The 20,960-nt window shown below is 40.6% G+C and overlaps 1 protein-coding gene across 1 annotated transcript in view; it reads right to left on the reverse strand.

Annotated features, from left to right (window-relative positions):
- The window catches only part of ZNF318 (zinc finger protein 318), a 34,358-nt gene that overhangs the window by 9,595 nt on the left and 3,803 nt on the right, over nucleotides 1–20,960 (reverse strand). Inside the window, exons 3-6 of the mRNA XM_004473103.5 lie at nucleotides 14,884–15,523; nucleotides 12,452–13,900; nucleotides 7,575–7,674; nucleotides 4,692–4,990 (exon numbers count right to left, since the gene is read on the reverse strand). Of these exons, the coding sequence (XP_004473160.1) occupies nucleotides 4,692–4,990; nucleotides 7,575–7,674; nucleotides 12,452–13,900; nucleotides 14,884–15,523 (2,488 nt within the window). The remainder of the gene's footprint in view (nucleotides 1–4,691; nucleotides 4,991–7,574; nucleotides 7,675–12,451; nucleotides 13,901–14,883; nucleotides 15,524–20,960) is intronic.

The raw sequence follows: 20,960 nt of genomic DNA on the forward strand, positions 1-20,960 counted from the left end.
TTGTAGGCATTCAGTCTGTCTTGGGGCAAAATTTTCCTTTGGCCATAGACCTGTGAAACTTACAAAACAAGTTATCTGCTTCCAATATATAAAGAAAGGACAGGGAAGCGGATGTGGCTCAAGCGACTGGGCTCCCATCTACCATGTGGGAGGTCCAGGGTTCAATTGCTGGGATCTCCTGGTGAAGGCGGACTGGCCCACATAGCAAGCTGGCCTGCACAGGAATACTGGCCTATACAGAGAGCTGGCTCAGCAGGATGATGCAATAAAAAGAGACACAATGGGATACGCAGAAGATCAGGGAGCTGAGGTGGCGCAAGAGATTGAATGCCTCTCTCCCACTCTGGGAGCTCCCGGGATTGGTTCCCAGTGCCACCTAGGGAGAAGACAGGCAGACATGGGAACGTGCAGCAAATGGACACAAAGAGCAGATAGCAAGTGCAAAACAACAAGGGGAGGGGGAGAAATAATTTTTTTTCAAAAGAAGGGACAGTCATAGAATAAACATTTCCATTACAATAGGGAGAAACTGGAAGGAAAACAGGGGTTACAGGTCCCAAAGAGATTCAAAAACCTGCAGGGCGCACTGTTAGGTTTCCAAGTCTGAGAGGCATGTAGAACCTATAGTACAAAGTCTTCTCCTTCTCAAGGTCTCATGGAATGGGAGTCCCACCCCTTCCAGGGGCATGTCCAGTGGCCATATTCTTGGCTCCACCCTCATCAAGCATCTGAGTGGCCACCAAATCCTAGGACTCACCTTCCTAGAACCCTTGGGTGATGACAACACTCTCTCCAATCTCTGGGGCACAGGCCCAACACCCTTAAAACAGTGGTGGTGACCAAGCTCTCCATAATTCCTGGAAAATGTGCACCATCCTCTCTGAAGTCTGGGGCAGCACCACTCTCCCTGAACAACAGGGTGGAAGGCCTATCCTCTTCAAATGCTAGGGCAAACTCACCCTTTCTACATACATGGTTAGAGTCCCTCCTCTTGGCTTGAGATGATGGCTTAAGTCCAGACCTCAGCTTCCCCAGGTTTGCCCTTGAAGTCATTTTTCCTTCAACCTCTCCCTTTTCTTTTAGTTCAGGCTGACAATGATTTTGATCATAAAGATCTTGCAAAAAGCTTGTTTGGTTTCACGTGCAGCTCACAGGAGTCCCAACCATCAGACAATAGGACTTTCCATAAATCCTTTCTGGATATCTGCATTTCCAATCCTGACTTACACTGAAATGTCTGGCTAGTTCCATGTTCAGTTAAGTCCTCACATCAGGCCCTATTCTCTGGGGATTTGTTTTCCAGAAACTCGAAATTACCCAAAATATCAATTCCTGTCTTCTTTCTGCCCATGAATTCAGTTCTCAGCTTATCCTTTCCCTCTCGTTTTGCTATAAGCTGCAAGAAGAAACCAGACTGCATTTTGCACAGTCTGGAAAATATCCTCAGCTAAATGTCCCAAACCTATCTCTTTCAAATTCTGCCTTCCATCTAACATCAGTTCTCAAAGAACTTAAAATGGGCCAAGTTCTCTGCCACTTTAAAGAAAGGAATGCCTTCTGCAATGATACATTCATTATTTCTAAGGCCTGATCAGAAGTAACCTTAGCATCCATATTTTTACCAACAGTCTCTCCAAAGCAATCTAGGCCTCTTCTATAAAGCATCACACAATTCTTCCACAATCTACCCCATACCCATTTATAAAACCATTCCAACATTTTTGTTATTTTCATAGCAGCAGCACCACTTTCCTAATACCAATTTCTCTTTTAGTTTACTAAAAGCTGCGAGGAGCAATACACCAGAAATGGGTTGGCTTTTATAATGGGAATTTACTAAGATAAAAGCATACAGTTCTGAGTCTATGAAAATGTCCAAATCAAGGCACCATCAGAGATGTGGTCTTACTGAAGGTCGGCGGCTGGAGATCCTGGACTCCTGCCCTGTGGTTAGGCACAATGGCAGCTCTGCTATAGCCTCTGCCTTCCCTTCTTCCAGGCTTAGTCTCTCCCCAAGCTCAGCTGTGGGCAATCAGGCATGTGACTCATCTTTCCCCTTCCCTCTAGGCCTCTCCCTCAGCCTCTCAGAGGCCTCTTTCCATGCCGCTGAGATCTGCTGATTCCATTCTCTGGTCTTCAGGACCTCTCTCTCATACTCTTGGGGTTTCACTGACTTTGCCACTTTCTTCTGTGTGTCTATTTTCAGTCCTCCATTTATAAAGGACTCCAGCAAGAGGACCAATACCTACCCAGGTCACACCTCACTAAAGTAAACCAATCAAAGGGCCCCAACAGAATCCAACCCAGTCAAAGGGTCCCACACCCAAAGAAATGGATTAGCTCTAAGGACACGATTTTCTGGGATCCACCCAGCTTCAAACTGTCACATACACCAAGGTATTCATACCGCCTGATTCTTTCTCTAGGTGGATGAAATTGTGTATGTGTGTATTTACTATTCTGAAATGAACAGAAAGAGAAAAAACCTCAAGCCAATAATGCAGCTTGAAGGATGGCAAAGAAAGGAGAAATACCAAGGATAGTTAGGAAAGAGGTTATAGATACAATATTTCTCGGTGCTGAGATAAAAGTGGATTGTACCATACCTGTTAGCTTCAGAGAATGTGAAGACTCACCAAAATCAAGAGAACAGATTATCACAGGGTTGGTGCATAAAAAGAACCCCAAACAGTGAAAAGTTAACTACAAAGGGCCAGAATTTTCAAGCTCCTTTCTTATCAAAGGCCTAGGTCTCAATGACCCAAGTATAAAAAACTACAGTCTTACCTACTTGAGAAAGAGAATTCTCCCAGAAGACATGAATTAAAGAGCTAGTTGACAGAGAATAGAGAATATCCTCTTCCCTACATCCAACATTAACTGAGCAAAACACAAATATAAATAAGTCACACTTTTTCAACTCTAAGAAGTTCTCATTTAGTGGAGGAGGCAAACATAAAAACAATTTTTACATAAGAGAGAATTTTTAAAATCTTGTTTAGAAACAATATATTATGGGCATGCTAAAGAAGGGCTGGCTAAATCTAGATGGAATTCTGGAGCTTCTTCAGGGAGGAGATATAATTTCAAGTTGGCCTTAATGAACAAGTGGAGTTGAGAGAAAGATTATTCCAGACTAGGATGATTATTAATAAGAAATGAGAGAGGTGTTAACAGTATAGTGCACATCTGGAAAATTGTGAGCATTTTCAAGTGGTGAGTGTGTAAGATACAGGAGGGAGGGAGTTGGTAAAGACAGATTCATTATTCAAATATTTCTTTAGTACTATTACATATCAGACACTGAGCTATGTACTGGGGACTATACTGGTGAATAAGACAGATATGGCTCCTGATTCCTTGAACCTTAAAATCTATTTGAGGGGAATGATATTAAACAAATAATTACATATGTGATTATATAATTACAACTAACTGTCTGGGGAGTCAGGAAAGGGAATCAGGGAAGTAACTAGGTTGAGATCTGAAGGATGACTACTACTTAATGAGAAAAGAGAATAAAGAAAGACTGGGGTTTGTATGGTAAGCAGAGGGAAAAGAGGGTACAAAGGCATTAGAGGGGATAGTATATTTGAGGATTAAGAGGTCAACAATGAAATTATAGTGAGCAAGGGGAGAAAGAGGCATAAAATGAGGCTGAAAAGGTAGGCAAGGGAATATCACAATCACTGTTTATAATGTGGAGAAAGGATGAAGAGTGTAGCATAGCAATATATGCAAGAATCGGAGAGGCTTGAACTTGGATGGCAATGAAGATGATGAGGTGGATGGAATTGAGTTATACTTTGGAGAGAGAATTGGTAGAATGTGATAACTGCCTGAATGTGGCGCAGTTAAGGAGAGGAAGCACTGAAGCAAAATTCAGGTTTTGGGAATGAAAACTGTTGGATAATTGTGCCATTCATTGAGAAAAGGGTAAGACTGACGGGGAAAAAAGGTGGAGGGAGGATAAGCACAATCAGTTTAATTTAAATTTGAGGTGCTTTTGAAATAATGAAGTGAAAATGATGAGTAGGCAGCTAGACCTCAGAAGAACCATTTGAGCTAGAATATAAAACTGAAGTTGTCAGCATGGTATTTGAACATAGAACTGGATGAAATCACTTAGGAAGAGAGAACTCTGGAGAACTGGGCTGGGACTGAGTTCTGAGAAACTCAAATATTTAAAGATCAGGTACAAGAAGATAAGGCAGCAAAGAGGACTAATTCAGCAGCAGAGTACTAGAAGGACAAGAAGTATAAAAGCCAAGAGAAGAAACCATTTTTAGAAGACAGTGATTCCTTTTGTCAGATACTGTTGATATGAGGACTGAAATGTATTCACTGGCTTTCGCAATACTGGGGGTGACCTTGATACTAAACATGAACCCCTAAATGGTATATACAAGCTGTAAGAAGATTAGAAACCAGACAGGAGTCGGTTAAAAAATAAATGCTAGAATGAGATCACAGAGGACCCAGAATGCTAAGAATGCTAGGTCTACTTTGTGGGCAATGGGGAATTGATGAAATTCTGGAGGAGAGTGCCACAATCTGATCTATGCTTTAAGAGAGAATAAGAACAGTTTGGAAAAGGAAGCTAAGAAAATAATCATAGTTAAAAAGCTTTGGTAAGAGACCATGTGTTAATAAAAGGTAAGACAAGGTAATTGAAATGGAAAAGTTGTTACCTTGTTAGAAGAGTTTGAGGAAGATGACACTTTTTCTGGGCTCTTAGATTTTTCTGTTCTTCCAGGCTTCTCTGTAGCCTCTTTACTGTCATTTGAAGACTTCTGGGATTTATCAAAAATGTTAATTCCCAAGATCTGAGCCACTTTGTCTAGTTCAGATTGCTTCTTTTCTGCCTCTTCTGCTTCTTGTCGTAACTCTGCAATGTCCTTCATAATGTTATCCTGAAGCCGACTCACCTCCACCAGGAGTGGATCTTTGTGGCCATCCTTCTCCCTTCGCTTCTTTCGCAGCATTTCTCCTGAATAGTCAAATGTCAATAGGAGGTGACAATGGGAAAATATCTTAAGATAATAAGCCATTTTCACCCATTAGTAGTAATCTATTAGGACTTTATGGTTATAAAATCTTTTCCCACAATATTTTTCTAAAATTAAGCACAACTCTGCTTCCATATGGGCTGGTTTAGGAGAGTTTCTATGGAGGTAAAGGATAGATAATTATATTATCCTTCCCTCCACCCTGCCATACCTTTACTATGTTAAATTCATCTTTCCATTATCCCTTACTTTATTCTACCAGACTCCCCCCGCCCAACGTCTTTTTTTTCCCCGTTAAACTTTTTATTTTGAAATACTTTCAAATTTATAGGACAGTTCCAAAAAGAATACAAACCCCACACAGAGAACTCCAACATATCCCTATTCCCCTAGTTACCCAGAATCCACCAATATTAACATTTGCCACATTTGCCATATCATTCTCTCTCTCCATATATTTATCACTCCATCTATGCATCATTCTATTTTCTGAACACTTGAAGGTATGTTTTACACATTAGGCTCCCAGAACACATAATACTGCCATGTACATTTACGTAGAACAAGGATATTCGCTTATGTAGCCATGTAAGTGCAGTTATAAAGTCCAAGATATTTAACTCTGATATAAAGATTACAGTCTCTGTTCCAATTTTTTCCACATGTCCCAATAATGACTTTTTGAGTCTTTTCTCCTCCCGTATTAGATCCTTTTCTGGATCACATATTGTATTTGTCATTGTCTCTTTAGCTGCTCTTTCTTTTTTTACTACATTACCTTTTGTGGAAAGGTTATTAGCCAAGAATCTATGGACTGGCTTCAGAAGTACCATGAACTCCCAAAATGGTATATACAGGTTGATGTATATGTGCCCCTCAAAGGGTGAAAAAGTGCTGTAATTATGAATCCATAGAATTATTCAGAAGATTTTTAAAAAATCAAAAAACATTCAAAGTCATATGTGACTTTATCTAATTTAAGACTCTTCAATTCCTTCACGGAATTTTAGTTTTTTTCTCAAGCTCATCTAATGTTCTCTCCAATCCTAAACCGCAGGTCTTCATGGATCAGTCCTCACAGGATTAATAACTAAGTTTCTCACCCCTAACCAGTCCAAACCCAGACAAAAGCATCTAAATTTTCTCCCATCCTCTGTTCTTCCACACTATTGCCAAACTGCGCTATGTAGAAGCCTTGTTATATTCTCTCCTCACATTCCTAAAAGCATAGATAAAGAGATAGGATCAAAAGCGAGACACCAAGGAATATCTTTTAGTCCAAAAAGTAAGGAAGTGCTAATAAAACAAAAATTATGTGGACATATCAAAAGAACACAGAAGTCAATATAAAGGGGCTCCCACTGGCCAACTATGGGACAATGTGAATAAGAAAATAAATGATAGCAAAGATTATAATCTATTGAATGAAGAACCCATGTGTTCCATTGATATAAATGAATAAGATAAATGAGGCAAAGGGAAAGCTTCCCCTCACAGTAGAAAACCAACAAATAAAAGAGAAATTAGAATATCACTATTTAACAACCTTCATAACAACTGATTCAAGCAAGAATCAATGCATGCTAAAACTAGTGAGCTGAAAACTTTGAAATTTGAGGAGTAACTGAATATTTACATAGTCTCAAAATCTCTCCCCTGTAAGATACTTATTAAAAAGGGTAAAATAGTAACTATATAGTAAGGAAACATGGCAGACATCACCTTACCCAAATGATCAAAATTAACATCACCACGTATATGAATTCTGCATAATAGACATGATTGTTTTTTATTTTGTAAGCTTACAACTTCTCTAATAAAAAAAAAAAAAAAAAAAAGGAACATCACCAGTAATGGGGTAAATTAACACCTGGCACAAAGTCACCACCACTTCTGTGATGTTCTTGCCAAAAACGTATAACCTGAATTTAATCATAAGGAAACAGCAAATTGAAATTAGGGACATGATCCATTCTCTTAAAAAAATGTCAATGTCATGAAATACAGACTCAGGAAGTCTTACAAAGGAGACTAAGAGAACACGGACATAATGCAGAAATTAACACATAATCTTGGGTTTCTTTTGCTATAAAGAATATTATTGGGAAAAGAGGTGAAAATAAATAAGGTCTGTAAATGAGATAATAGTATTGTACTCAAGCTAATTTCCTAATTTTGATAAGTAACATGATTATGTAACAAAATTCCTTATTAGGAAATATACAGTGAAGTATATAGGGGTAAATGACCATCATTTCTACAATTCACTCTTAAATGGTTCAGGAAGAAATTCTACACACACATACATACACACACACATACGGTTTGAGAGAGAGAATAAGGACAGTAAAAATATAGTAAATTGTTAATAATCCAGGAGAAGGATATCTGAGAATTCTTTGAACTATTATGGCAACTTTTCTGTAAGTCTAATTATATAAAAAAAAATTTTTTTTAATGAGGCTTCAAGTCACTGAACCTGTCTTGAGAGGCCCAAAAGCTCTTCATTTGGGTCTCCTATCAAGTTTCTACAAAAAGTCAGTCATGCAAAGGAGTTTCTAGTACCTTGTTGCTTATGAAGCCGCTCTAGCTCAGTCCTGAGATAGTACATCTTCTTCTGGCGGGCTTCCCGGTCATTCTTTAGTTTTTCCCTCTCTTCAATAACCTGAAAAGTACAAAATGCTAAGAGATTCCTTTGGTTTCCAACAACCTCCCTTTCTATTGCTCTCCTCAATAAGCCCCCATGCCAGATAATATCTAAATGCAAGAATCCAAATGCCTGCCCACAGAAGTGCTGGTATTAGGGCCAAAGTGATATTTCATTCTGACCTAAGTTTCAGAATAGAATTATCTTTCTTTCCAGAGCTACACTGCCCAGAGGGTATTATTCTTACACAGGAAGCACTATACTACTACTGTCAACCTACAGCCACTGCCAGCAACCATTGAATAGCAAGCCCAACAGGAAAAATAAAATAAAAAATAAAAAGAAATAACAACAAAAAGCCCGAAGGGAACCATCAAGAAGGGAATGTGTGTTATGGGTGAGGCACTGTTAGTTGCATTATACATATATATATCATCTTATTTAACCCTTATGACATTACCTCTATTTTTATAGTAAGAAAACTGAAGTTGTGAAAAATAAGCTAAATTTACCTAAGTTCATTCAGTTAGTAAGAAAAGATTAAAAATGTGGTCTATCTGCTCTAAAACTTACTATCTTTTCAACTTTCACCTAATAGAAAACCAAATATGGCTTGCCTAAACGGGATAGGGTGAATTATCTGTGTCTATCAGCCCTGACCTAAGTGCTAGACTCTAAAGCAGAGTACTAAGGAAAAGAGCTCAGGATCCAAAGGGTACCTGTGAAGTTTTAAGTTTTATCCTGATTGAACTGACCTTCCTCCTTCCCAAGACTTCACTAGAACTAAAGAGTGAAGTTCAGGGTACTCAAGAACAATGGAAAATTAAGAGGAAGGTTTTTGGGGTTTTTTTTCCTTCCCAAGGATTAACTAAAAAAAAAAAAAATTTTTTTTTTAAACTGGAAAAAAAAAGACTAGCTCTCCAATTTTTCCTTTTCTTTTCTCCTCAGGTCTTGATTATTTCATGAGCAAAATTATACATCCTACATTTTTATGTTCCTAAACAAAGTGTATTATTAGCTATTAAGGACCTTAAAAATTAACAATATGGGAAGTGGACTTGGCCCAATGGAGAGAGCATCCGCCTACCACTTGGGAGGTCTGAGGTCAAACTCTGGGCCTCCTTGACCTGTGTGGAGTTGGCCCATGCACAGTACTGATGCACGCAAGGAGTGCCCTGCCACGCAGGGGTGTCCCCCGCGTAGGGGAGCCCCACGCATGAGGAGTGTGTCCCATAAGGAGAGCCGCCCAGCGCGACAAAAAGTGCAGCCTGCCCAGGAATGGTGCCGCACACACGGAGAGCTGACACAGCAAGATGATGCAACAAAAAGAAACACAGATTCCCGGTCCTGCTGATAAGGAAAAAGGGGTCACAGAAGAACACACAGTGAATGGACACAGAGCCCAGACAACTGGGGGGGGGCGGGAAGAAGGGGAGAGAAATTAAAAATAAATCTTTTTTAAAAAAAATTAACAATATGTATTAATTTTTACATTCCAAATTCTTTTCTATTCTGTTTTCCCCATCCCTACAAAAATTTTATCTTCTGCTCCAAAACAATTTTTCAGATTTATTTTCTCCCCTCCCCCTCATTCTGCCTGGCTGTTTTTGTTGTCTGTGTTGTCGTCTCTTCTCATTTTCTCTCCCCTAGGATTCACCAAGATTTGATCCTGGGGACCTGTGACGGGGAGAGGTTCCCTGTCAATTGTGCCACCTCAGTTCCTGATTTCTGCTGCGCTTCACCTTGACTCTCCCTTTGTCTCTCTTTTGATGCATTATCATCTTGCTGCGTGACTCACTTGCTGCAGCTCACCAGGTGGGCACTCACACAGGAACTAATTTGCCGTGCAGGCATGCTTTCTCTTCTTCTTTTTCACCAGGAGGCCCCAGGGATCGAACCCAGGTCTTCCCATATGGTAGGCAAAAGCTCTATCACTTGAGCCATATCTGCTTCCCCAAAACATCTTTTTCCTTTTTCTAAAGATTTATTTTCTTGTTTATTTCTCTCCCCTCCCCCCCGCCCCCAGTTGTCTGCTCTCTTGTGTCCATTCGCTGTGTGTTCTTCTGTGACTGCTTCTATCCTTATCAGCAGTACCAGGAATCAGTGTTTCTTTTTGTTGCGTCATCTTGCTGTGTCAGCTCTCCGTGTGTGCGGCACCATTCCTGGGCAGGCTGCACTTTCTTTCACGCTAGGCAGCTCTCCTTACGGGGCACGCTCCTTGCACATGGGGCTCCCCTATGCGGGGGACACCCCTGCGTGGCACGGCACTCCTTACACGTATCAGCACTACAAATGGGCCAGCTCCATGTGGGTCAAGGAGGCCCGGGGTTTGAACCATGGACCTCCTATGTGGTAGGCGAACGCCCTATCCATTGGGCCAAGTCTGCTTCCCCAAAACATCTTTAATATATATTTACTGCAGTTACTGATCCTTTCCCATAGCCTGACAACCCAATGGACCATAAAGCAGTATAAAACCTTTTTTCTTAAAGTGTCATAAAAATATTATGTTAGAGTCTCTTAAAGCTTTACTTATTTGGTTTAAGACGAAGGGAAGGGAACAGCAAAATATTATAATACCCTTCCCTCTCAATAAACTTTCAATCTCCAATATCCTCAAACCTCTTTGATAAATCCTCTGGCTTCTTATGCAAAGTGAGCTTAGAGATTAAAAATCAGTTTCACAATCTCCTATCTCTCATCTTTTTTTTTTTTTAAGATTTAATTTCTTTCTCTCCCCTCTCCCCCCGCCCCCTTGTCTGCTCTCTCTGTCCATTTGCTGTGTGTTCTTCTGTGTCTGCTTGCATTCTAGTCATGTGGCACTGGGAAACTGTGTTGCTTTTTTATTGTGTCATCTTGCTGCATCAGCTGTCTGTGTGTGCGGTGCCACTTCTAGGTGGGCTACGCTTTTTTCACATGGGGCAGCTCTCCTTGCAGGGCATATCCCTACGTGGGGGACACCCTGCATGGCACGGCACTCCTTGTGCATGGCAGCACTGCACATGGGCCAGCCCAACACATAGGTCAGGAGGTATCAAATCCTGGACCCTCCACGTGGTAGGCGTACACGCTATCAGTTGAGCCACAACCGCTTCGCAATCTCTCATCTTGAAGCTACTGATCTCAGGCTTTGGGGCCTCTGCTAAAATCCTGAAACCACAGGAAAAATTATAGTTGGCAGCCTTTGATATCTGTAATCAGAAATTCACTTAACACTTTATATATACTTCCTTTTGGTCATGTGTATATAAACTGCATATGTATTATATATATATTTATATCTTAAAACAGATATACTCTATTACTCATCAACATTGAAGGCATGTGATACAAAATATTGATCTGTGGTAGAATATTTGCAATAATGGTCACAATTATTTCCTCTATGTATCCTTCTTGAAGTTTCTCCCATGAAGAGTTGGTATCTATTTCCCAACCCCTAGAATCTGGACTGACCTCAACTTACTTTGTTAAAAACAACCTGGCAGAAAAAGAAAAATCAATCAAACAAACAAAAGAACCTGGCAGAAATGACAGTGTGTCAATTTTGCGCCCAGGCCTCAAGAGATTTTACATGCTTCTGCCAACTTTCCTGGAACACCTTCTACCACCATGTAAACAAACCTGAGCTGGAGGATGAAAGACAATGTGGAGTAGAAACAGTGCACCCAGAGAACATCCATCCAATCCCACAGAAGAATCCCTGCCCAGCCAACTTTCATCTTACAACGTATGTACTGGGGAAGCACAGTTGAGACTACAACTGCCCATCTGAGCCTCGTCTAAATTGCCGACCCGCAGACTCATGAACTAAATATGCATTATCCAATATGACAGTCACAAAACAAATGTGGATGCCTAAATTTAAGTTTTTAAAATTTTTAAAATACTTTTTAAAATAAAAAAAAAACTTTAGATTATATAAATGTTACGTAATAAATACAGGAGATTCCCATCTGCCCCACTCCCTACCCTTCCCACACTTTCCCACATTAACATTTGATACAATTGATGAACATATAAAGGAGCGTTGTCACTAAGTGTGGATTATGGTTTACATTATAGTTAACACTCTGTCCCACACAATTTTGTAACTTATGACAAAATATATCATAGCCTGTATCCATCACTGCAACGTCATTCAGGAAAATTCCAATATCCCCAAAATGCCTCCCATATTACACCTCTTTTACCTTCTCCCTCCCCCTCAGAACCTCCGGTGAACTCTAAATTTAAGGTAACTCAAATGAAATAAAAATTAAAACGTAGCTTTCAAGGGAAAAAAGTTATTGTTATTTCTGTACTCTAAGATATAAACAAGAAAAAGCAAATCTTAGTTTGTTCTAATTAGCAAGCAGCAAACCATTATTAGCTTTTAATCTCCACAATCATTATTGGGGAAGGATCCAGAAGTCATTGATATGAAACAAAATTTTACTGATTCTCTTTTACCCAACCCAATTTTGGTTCCTCACACCCTGAAGTCATATTGAAGATTTCAAGGCTACCAGCTCCTACCCACAGTGTGTTCTAAGTCCATTAATTTGGATAAAGAAATGAATTCTTTTCAGGAAAAGTCTGGCAATCGCTGTGGGACCTACGGCCAACACTAGTTTTGTTTTGTGAGGAATCATGAGAGGAAATTAGAGGGGCTGTATACATCTACTTAGGGCAATGACAACTTCTGAAAGACTTAAAATGAAAGGACCTGAGAAACGTTCAGTCCCTTCCAGAAGAAAAAGAAACTTATGTTAAAATAGAACTCAGTTACACGATACCCAAAGCTAATACTCACCTTCTGCTTCTGGGAAGCACGGTTCTTCTCATCAGAAATCTTCTCTGGATTATACCTTACAAGCGATGGGATGGAGGACACTTGAACAGGCACTTGGACAGCAGGAATTGAGCCTAGCACTGACTCCTCCTGCTTGGGATCATCAGGAGTCACAGTGGGGATCACACGTAGATTTGGACGGCTACGAGTAGCTTGTTTGGTAACTGGCATCACCCTGTGTGGTTCAGGCAGAGGATGGTTTGATGGTTGAGAGGTGGGGTACATGGGCCACCTTGACGCTGCATAAGCCATGTAGTGCCTATAGGCATCAAAGGAGGCAGGGGGAATGGCAGGTCCCTGGTAGTTTGGAGGTATCCGAGCAGCAGCAAACTGAGTGGTCCTTGACATATGAAACTGAGATAAAGAAGCAGGGTGTGGAAGTCTAAGTGGGGCAGATGGGGCTGATGGCAACATGCACCTGACTGCGACAGGTGACTGAAACCCACTGCCAACCACCTTTGGTCCTGAAATCTGACCCACTGGACGATCAGACTTCAAAAATGGGGGGCTGTTTTTCGTGAGCAGGTAAGAATCCACAGGAGAGGTTGGGTGTGGGTGGGGCATCTCTGAGGAATGAGTATTGATATGATGTGCCTCCCGGCTCTCCAGTCTGTGGGGATCCGAGGAGCGCCGATCAGATGAGAAATGGCGGTCAACCGAGGAACGGTGGTCAACTGAAAAGTGTCGATCAACTGAAGAACGGCGGTCAGTTGAGGACCGTGATGATGGCTTCTTGCCATGAAGTCGTTCCTGGGTACGAGCAGCCAGTTTACTAATTTCTGCTACCCCAATATCCAGCCCTATAGTCTTGAGCAAGTCATGAATCTTTGTATATTCTGGATTGGTCTCTTCTAGTGATTCTAGCTTTACAGCTGGAGCTGAAGAGGGCAGCGAGCTTGCCTTCTGCCTCATAACATCATTCTCAGAGCCCCCAAGAGGCTTTGGTGGGGATTCTGCCTTTAAATCCTCTTCTTCATCCCCATAGAGAAATTTCTCCTCATCCTCAATGTCAGGGAAACTACGTCTCCTTTTTTCCTGTGTACTGGTAGAATCTGCCAACATGCTCAGAATACGGGAAAAACCACTGCCATCCTGGCTAGCCCTCTCATGGGGCAGCAAGAAATCTGTGTGTCGCTCAGGTCCCTCAGCCTTTGTATCCAATTTCTCCTTATGGCACAGAAAACTTCCAAACTTTTCTCTGAGAGGACTTTTTTTGGGTATCCCAGGAAGGGGGCCCCATTGGTAGAGGTTATCGTGAGATTCCTTCAGGGTAGTTTCTACCATAGTCTCCTTGTTGCTCTCAATTTCTGAGGCAAAAGCAGCTATAGCACCACTTAGTGGAAGAGATGAGGTTCCAGAGTAAAGAGGGTGATCCTGGCTGGAGCTGGTACTGCTGGAAAAACTCTCAAGCTGCAAAGAAAAATACAACTAATTTAGCTACTGTGCAAATCTCTGAAAACCAGTAATTGAGATAGTTTTGTTCTTCCTGAATTAATAGGGAAAAGTATGGATGAAAGGGAGGGAGAGTAATCCTTAACCAGGTTCAAGATATTAGTTCGCATCTCTCGGTCATCTCTGCTGTAGCAAGTCAAAATAGGAAATGAGCCAGACTAGACTGAATCCTCACCTTTGCCCATGTGTTACAGTCCTAATCAAGAAATGTGAAATGAAAAGGACTTTAGGGATCCTCTAGCTTACTGGTTTTCCTTTCTATGGATCTCCAATAGAGAAAACATAAAAAAGTGGAGTGCTATGGTTGAAGTGGGGATAGAAACTCTGGAATCCTAGGGCTGTTTGGCCTAGTTTCAAGTGCCTTTAGGTACTTCTATATAAGCCTTTAGCTCCTAAAAGGACAGCTGAAAACTAGTATGCTTGTCCAATAACATTTTCATAGGTGAAGAAAAAAATACCAAAGCCCAGAATGGTGAAGTGATTTATCTAAAAAAAAAAAAAAAATCACACTTGACCAAGTTGGTTGGTGGTAGAGGTGGTCCAGAATCATAATCACCTGATTTCTGATCTAACGTATTACAACTCAACATGCCTTCTTCTCCATAAAGAGATGAGGAAATTCAGATCATCTCCTCCCCATGCCCGCAAAATTTTATTTCCAATAAGCCCATGTTCAAAGATTCTATATACAGTTATCCAGGTTAGGGGCAAAAAATTAGGCACTCTCCAAAATGTTTAGGAAGCCTAGTTCATGGCAATAGAAGCCCTCTACTGATGCACTATAAGGACTGCAGCTTCTTTCGGAGAGTTCTGAAAGATGCAGCTCATAGGCATGGCAAGGCTAGTTCAGCATATATTACAAATAAACCTTTAGGAAAGTAACCAGGCTTTAAGGTATCAGAGGGACTAGCAAGAAATCCAAGAATAAATGTAGCGGAGACCTGCATGGAAGGCTCCATGTCCACCTCAATTCGCTTCTTCAGAATGGACTTCTTGGGCATCACAGAAACTTCCTCAGGTCGATGCAAAGAATATCCTGGCTCCGATGCTGTGAGAACACCGGACAATCCAGGGATTGGACAGCTAGTGCCACCACTATCCACTCCCACCAGCTCCTGACTCAAGCTCCTACTTCGTTCCTCCTCTTCCTCTCGCTTTCGCCTGGCAAGGTCCAGCTCTCGAAATTCGGGATCTAGAAACCTAGGGCTGGGGCTTCGTCTACGCTGTCGATAGTTGCGGGTCCCTGATGTAAAACTTGGGTGATCCCCTGCCATGCTATGTATCTTCTCTGTGTCATCATAACGGGGACGTTTGGCCTCTCGATTTCTCTCCTCAGATCGTATAGAGTAGGAAGCTTTAAGTTTGTCTCTAATCCGTTCTGTGCCACGCAACAACTCATCACGACAACTGATATGGGGACTATAATCGGATCGACGCAGGAAAGTTTCTCTTGCTCGGTAGTCCTCATCAAGTTGTCCCAAGAAGGGACTGAGAGGCCCCTCCTCCCGCGAAATATATCTTTCAAGACCTTGAGAGCACTGGGAGCTTCGAGTGAAGACAGAATCATCAGTTAGGTCATCCCTGAGGAAAGAGACAAGCATCACTGAACATAATGGACTTGGAACAAGAAAGACCAGGCAGGGCAAAAGGATTCACATTTGGCAAATGGTCTATTGAGTGCTTAGGACAAGACAATAATCACAAAGTCCATGAACAAATCTGTGTATAGATACTTGAAATATTTCCTCTCCCTTTCCCCAGGGACACAAACAGCATCAGTTTCTAACCAACAGGAGATGCTACCAATATAACTGGACAGAGCTATAAGACCAATTTTGCCTACTGGACTTTGGGGATGAAGATTATCATATGCTAGGATTTGGGAGATGTGAAAACACCAATTACAGAATACAAACAGCTCCAGGCTACACAATTCTACACCAGCTAAATTCTAGTTCCTTGCTACTACTAAACTGTGGCCCGGACCAGCATGATCAATCACTGTTACCTGGGAACTTTTTAGAAATGCAGATTCTCAGACCCCACTCCAGACTTACTAAATTAGAATCTGCATTTTAAGAAGATCACCATAAGTACTTTAAAGTTTAGTCTAGATCAATGGCTTTCAGACTATGTTCCACGGAGATTCTGTGTGCTCAAGAACTATCCCAGGGAAGGAGATTGTGGGAAAGCAGAGCAGGCTAGGCTCTGGACCTTGCACTCCATTTAAATCATACTAACCCCAACTTTATCTGTTTCTATATTATACAAACTTTATCTGTTTTTATATTGAAGTTCTATGTAATATTCATATGGAAAAAAGGGATCTCATGTGGAGAACATTTTTTTTAACCTACTGATATATCTGAGTGGCCTGATTTTCTCGGAAGTTTCAAAAGGTTCTTTGTTTAGAAGTTTAGAATGTTCTCTAAAAGTATTCTTTTAGAATGCTTTGACTTGCTGGCTCACATATTAAAAACCACAAAACTCCTTCAGCCTGTTTTGTCACTCTTTTTCCTGCACTGCCTTGTCCACAAGCACTCTGCTAATCTTAGACCCAGGAAAGAATAAGTGATGGTTTGACTCATGATATATTTTTATTTCAAAGAAATTCATTCAACTGATATTCACAGAAATAAAGTTTTAGACCTTTCAGGCATGGAGGCAGAAATGCAGGGTGGAGGAGTACCTGCTGTCTCAGCTCAGAGCTCTAAACCACACACAATAGTTCTAATCTTTTTGGGCATTATGGCTGCAGAGTTTCTATGGCCCCAAAAAGGAAGTTTCTGATTTAAATCATACATAAAGATCCTTTAGCATTTTAAGCATGTAATATGTAAGTAGCTGAATGAAAAATTAAAGTGCTTATATGTCACTCACATTCCAGAGTGACAGTTATCCAGAGGGTAGTAATTATTGGTGTTCTTTAGTTTTTAATAGTTACTTCATTTTGTGTGTGTGAGTTTCTGGAAAAGACTTCCCTGCATTTTTTCTTATAGTTGCTTTCCAATTTCTGGGACTCAGAGTTAACAGAACATCAAAAAGTTGCTTTGGAGCACGTATAGCTCAGTGGTTGAACACATACTTCACATGCAGAAGTTCCGAGTTCAATTCCTGTTACCTCCTTTAAAAACAAAAAGGCTGCCTTTTCTTATTCACCAGCCCTACCTTTGTTCAAAGTTTTAGACCTGGGTAACAGCTATAAGCAACTCTGTGAAAGGCAATCAAGGATGAACTTTATCACCTCTTGTACAAAAGTGACACCTACAGGATAGAAATTCAGGTTCCTATCGCCCATCTCCTCCCGAAGAATTTGGGGGAATTTTGAGGTCTTAATCTAATATGAAATAGTATGGGATGGGAATGAACCCAGGATGATCTCTGAAATCAAATGTAACTGGAGCAAAAAGTTAGACTCTGTAGGTCTGTTGGCTGTGGACAGCTTTCTACACCCATATCCATGAAGAAATGTCCATGAATTGAATCACTCCACTGCTAAAACACAATCCACCATACAAAAAGTCTCTAATCATATTAGTGTAAGGGAAAAAAACCACAGGGTCTGGAGGTTTAGATAAGTTCACCCATGCTCCCATGTTTAACTCCCTAGCTAGTACATCACCACCAAATGGCATACTAGCCCAAGATTAATCTAACACTAAATATCAAGAAGCTAGGAATAATGAGATGGCTCTCAGAAAATCTCAGTGTACACTTACAGTCTTCAGCAAAAGGGGCAAAGAACAGTGAAGGAAGATGAAGAAACAGTTAAAAAACTGATCCATCATGGAAATACAGGTGAAATCAGGTGGATTATTAGGAGTTCATGTCCTCCTTCCCCAAAACTCCCAAAGGCTAAAAGAGAGGCTAAAAAGAGCCCCTATCTCCTATAGCTAGGAATAGTATAGTAAAAGACACTCTCTGAAAGGCCTGGTTAAGTCCAATTATTTTCTAAAATAAATTCTATTTAATAACTGATTGTTGGGGAGTGGGAACAGCTCAAGTGGTTGAGAGCCTGCTTATCTTGTAGGAGGTTCTGCGTTCGATCCCAGTACTTCCTAAAAACAAGCAAAACACAAATGAGAAAACCAACTCTCGTTGGGGGGCAGATGTAGCTCAATAGCTGAGTGCCTGCTTTCCATGTAAGAGGTCCTGGGTTCATTCCCCTGGTACTTCCTAAAAAACACAAAAACAAAAAACTGATTGCTGAATGAGTGATGAATACATGGAGGCTCATTGTACTATTCTCTCTACATTTTTGTGTTTAACAATTTCCATTAAAGTAAGTTAAAAAATGTATATAAGTCCATACAAAAACTTGTATACAAATGGTCATAGTAGCATCACTCATAATAGCCAAAAGTGTGTGTGTGTGGGGGAACAAACAAATGTACATCAGTGATGAATAGATAAGCAAAATGTGGTATAGCCATACGATGAATTATTATTGGCAACAAAAAGGAATTAAGTACTAATAGATGCAACATGAGCAAACTGTGATAACATCATGCTAAGTCAGTTCAAAGGACCACATACTGTATTATTTCATTTATATGAAATGTCCAGAATAGACAAATCTATAGAGACAGAAAGTATATTAGTAGCTGCCAAGGTCTGGGGATAGATGGAAGTTTAGGTAAGCTGGGGGGTGTGATGGCTGCTGTAGCAGTTTGATATAGTTATGAATTCCAAAAAAAAGATATTGAGATACATTTGTAAACTGGTCTGTTCCTGGGCATGATTAAATTATCATTAGGGCTTTGACTGGGCCATGTCAGTAGAGCACTGAGTCCCCACCCCTTGGTTAGTAGGGACTCACAGATAAAAAGACATGGCACAGGACAGAATTGAAACTTTTTGATGCTAGAGATTTTGTTGTTGGAATTTTGATTTGGAGTCTGATGCTGGAGTCTTGAGCTGGACCCCGGTTAAGTAAGCACACAGAGGAAAAAGAAGCAAGGTCTGGGAAGAGATGACCTGAACCAATAGAAGAATAAAAACAGCTCCTTAGACACAGCAGAAACCCTGGGGAGAGAGACAGAGCCATTCACCCAATAGTCAGCAGTTGACCTTGTGGAGAAAGAGGTAAAGCCTCAAGAGCCTCATAGCCTACAGCTGACCTTGTGGAGAAAAAAGAAGACCTGAGCCCAGAAAGAAGCAAGACCTGGGAAGAGAGGAACCCAGGAAGCCTGAACCCTGGCGGATGTTGCCAGCCATCTTGCTCCAACATGTGGAAATAGACTCTGTTGAGGGAAGTAACTTTTGATTTATGGCCTGGTATCCGTGAGCTCCTACCCCCAAATAAATACCCTTTATAAAAGCCAGCAGGCTTCTGGTATTTTTATCAGCACCTCTTTGGCTGACTAATACAGCTTTGGAATACAGGGTTTCTTTATAGGGTAATGAAAAGGTTCTAAAATTGATTGTGGTAGTGGATGCACAATTCTGTGAATATACTTAAAGTCAGTGAATTGTATACTTTAAATGGGTTTACTGTATGGTATGTGAATTAAAGCTTGATAAAGCTGTTAAAAAAATGTCTACGGTTAAAAATAGAAAACAAGTCCTTCAGAGCCCAAACTTTCCATTCTCTTCCTCTGCTGATCCCCCAAAGGAGCCCCAAGGATACTGCTTCCTTCTGTTTTTGTTTGTTTTTTCCCCTCCTAATCCTACTGGCTTCAACCCACATTAGGGGCAGGGGAGGAGTTAAGAGATAAGAATTCCATGAATGCTCACAGTACTTTGAAAGCCTCAAATCACTACATTTTTTGAAAGACAAGTGTCACAGACTTTTTCACACGACACGTTCATGTCCCCTTTCCAGAATAAGTTGTACACAGATACAACCTGGGAGCTTAGTTTTAACACGAACTTGATATGCAATCTAACTGATTAAGGGAAGAGAAAGAATACCAGGGTCTTGGGAAGTGGGGAGGGGTTTTAAAAAACTCTATATACAAAGGATGGCAATGGCTAGTTTCATTAGCTGAAGACTGAACTCACTGTCAGAAGACATCCTGAGTATGCCATAGGTCTTGTGGCCTGATTTTAGGGGAGAGTAATTATCCACATAAATCACACTGAACCAGAGGAAAGGAACACAGATGTGCATGGGGCAAATAGTTTAAAAGAATGGCCTTGTACCTCTTTTTTGAAATTTAAACTTCATTTTCTCTAAAGTAGACTTCTTTTTGAAACACACAATCCTGGGAAAGTCTCAGTGTCCCAAGCTCCCAAAGAGAAAAATTTTAATTTTTATAACTTAAAACCACAATTGGCTATATAAAGCACACATGCCTAACAAAGCTTATGTAAACAGGAGAGGACACCCTAGGTCTTCTAAGAGGAAATGCTGAAGTTACCTCAAAATCTCAGCAAGGAAAGAAGAGAATCATACCATGTACTATCTGCCCAGATAGAAGCAGCTGGAAGGGCAATGGCTGTTGCCTCAAATAAGTGATATTGTTACCTACCTTAAAGTCCTATCTTCAGAATCTTCAGTATTACATGGCATAAGACTGTTTTACCTTGTTTCAATGCATCCACAGCTACTGGAGCTTTGAAGTATATATTACCCAAGAGCAGATTCCCTGCTCAGCTGTCCCATTTCTGCCTGTCTATGATCTGTGCACCACTGCATGGACAGTCTCAGTTTGAAAGGATATTACATGGATTTATTGCTGCTGCTGTCATTCGTGAAAACTCCCAATGTGCTGAGCAGAGAACATAACAGACATAGTCTCAGCTCCCAGAAAGAGTGCTCTCCTATACTCCCATCCTCATTTTTTAACTTTAGTGAGGTGAAAGAGAAACATATCTAATGTGATTATTTACATCTTGCACTAAGTAAATTCCTAGTATGTGAGGTCTACATTTAATACTCTGTGGAGTGTGTGTGCCCTTCCCTCAGTATGCAATAGTTGTAAAGTGATAACTGAACTTAAGTATTTTTAAAAACTTTCTTGCTATTAATGCTTTATACATTTAATATACAGACCTTTATTAGACATGAATTTAT

Source organism: Dasypus novemcinctus, chromosome 11, assembly GCF_030445035.2.
Source record: "Dasypus novemcinctus isolate mDasNov1 chromosome 11, mDasNov1.1.hap2, whole genome shotgun sequence".
In the NCBI taxonomy this organism is placed as follows: Eukaryota; Metazoa; Chordata; class Mammalia; order Cingulata; family Dasypodidae; genus Dasypus; species Dasypus novemcinctus.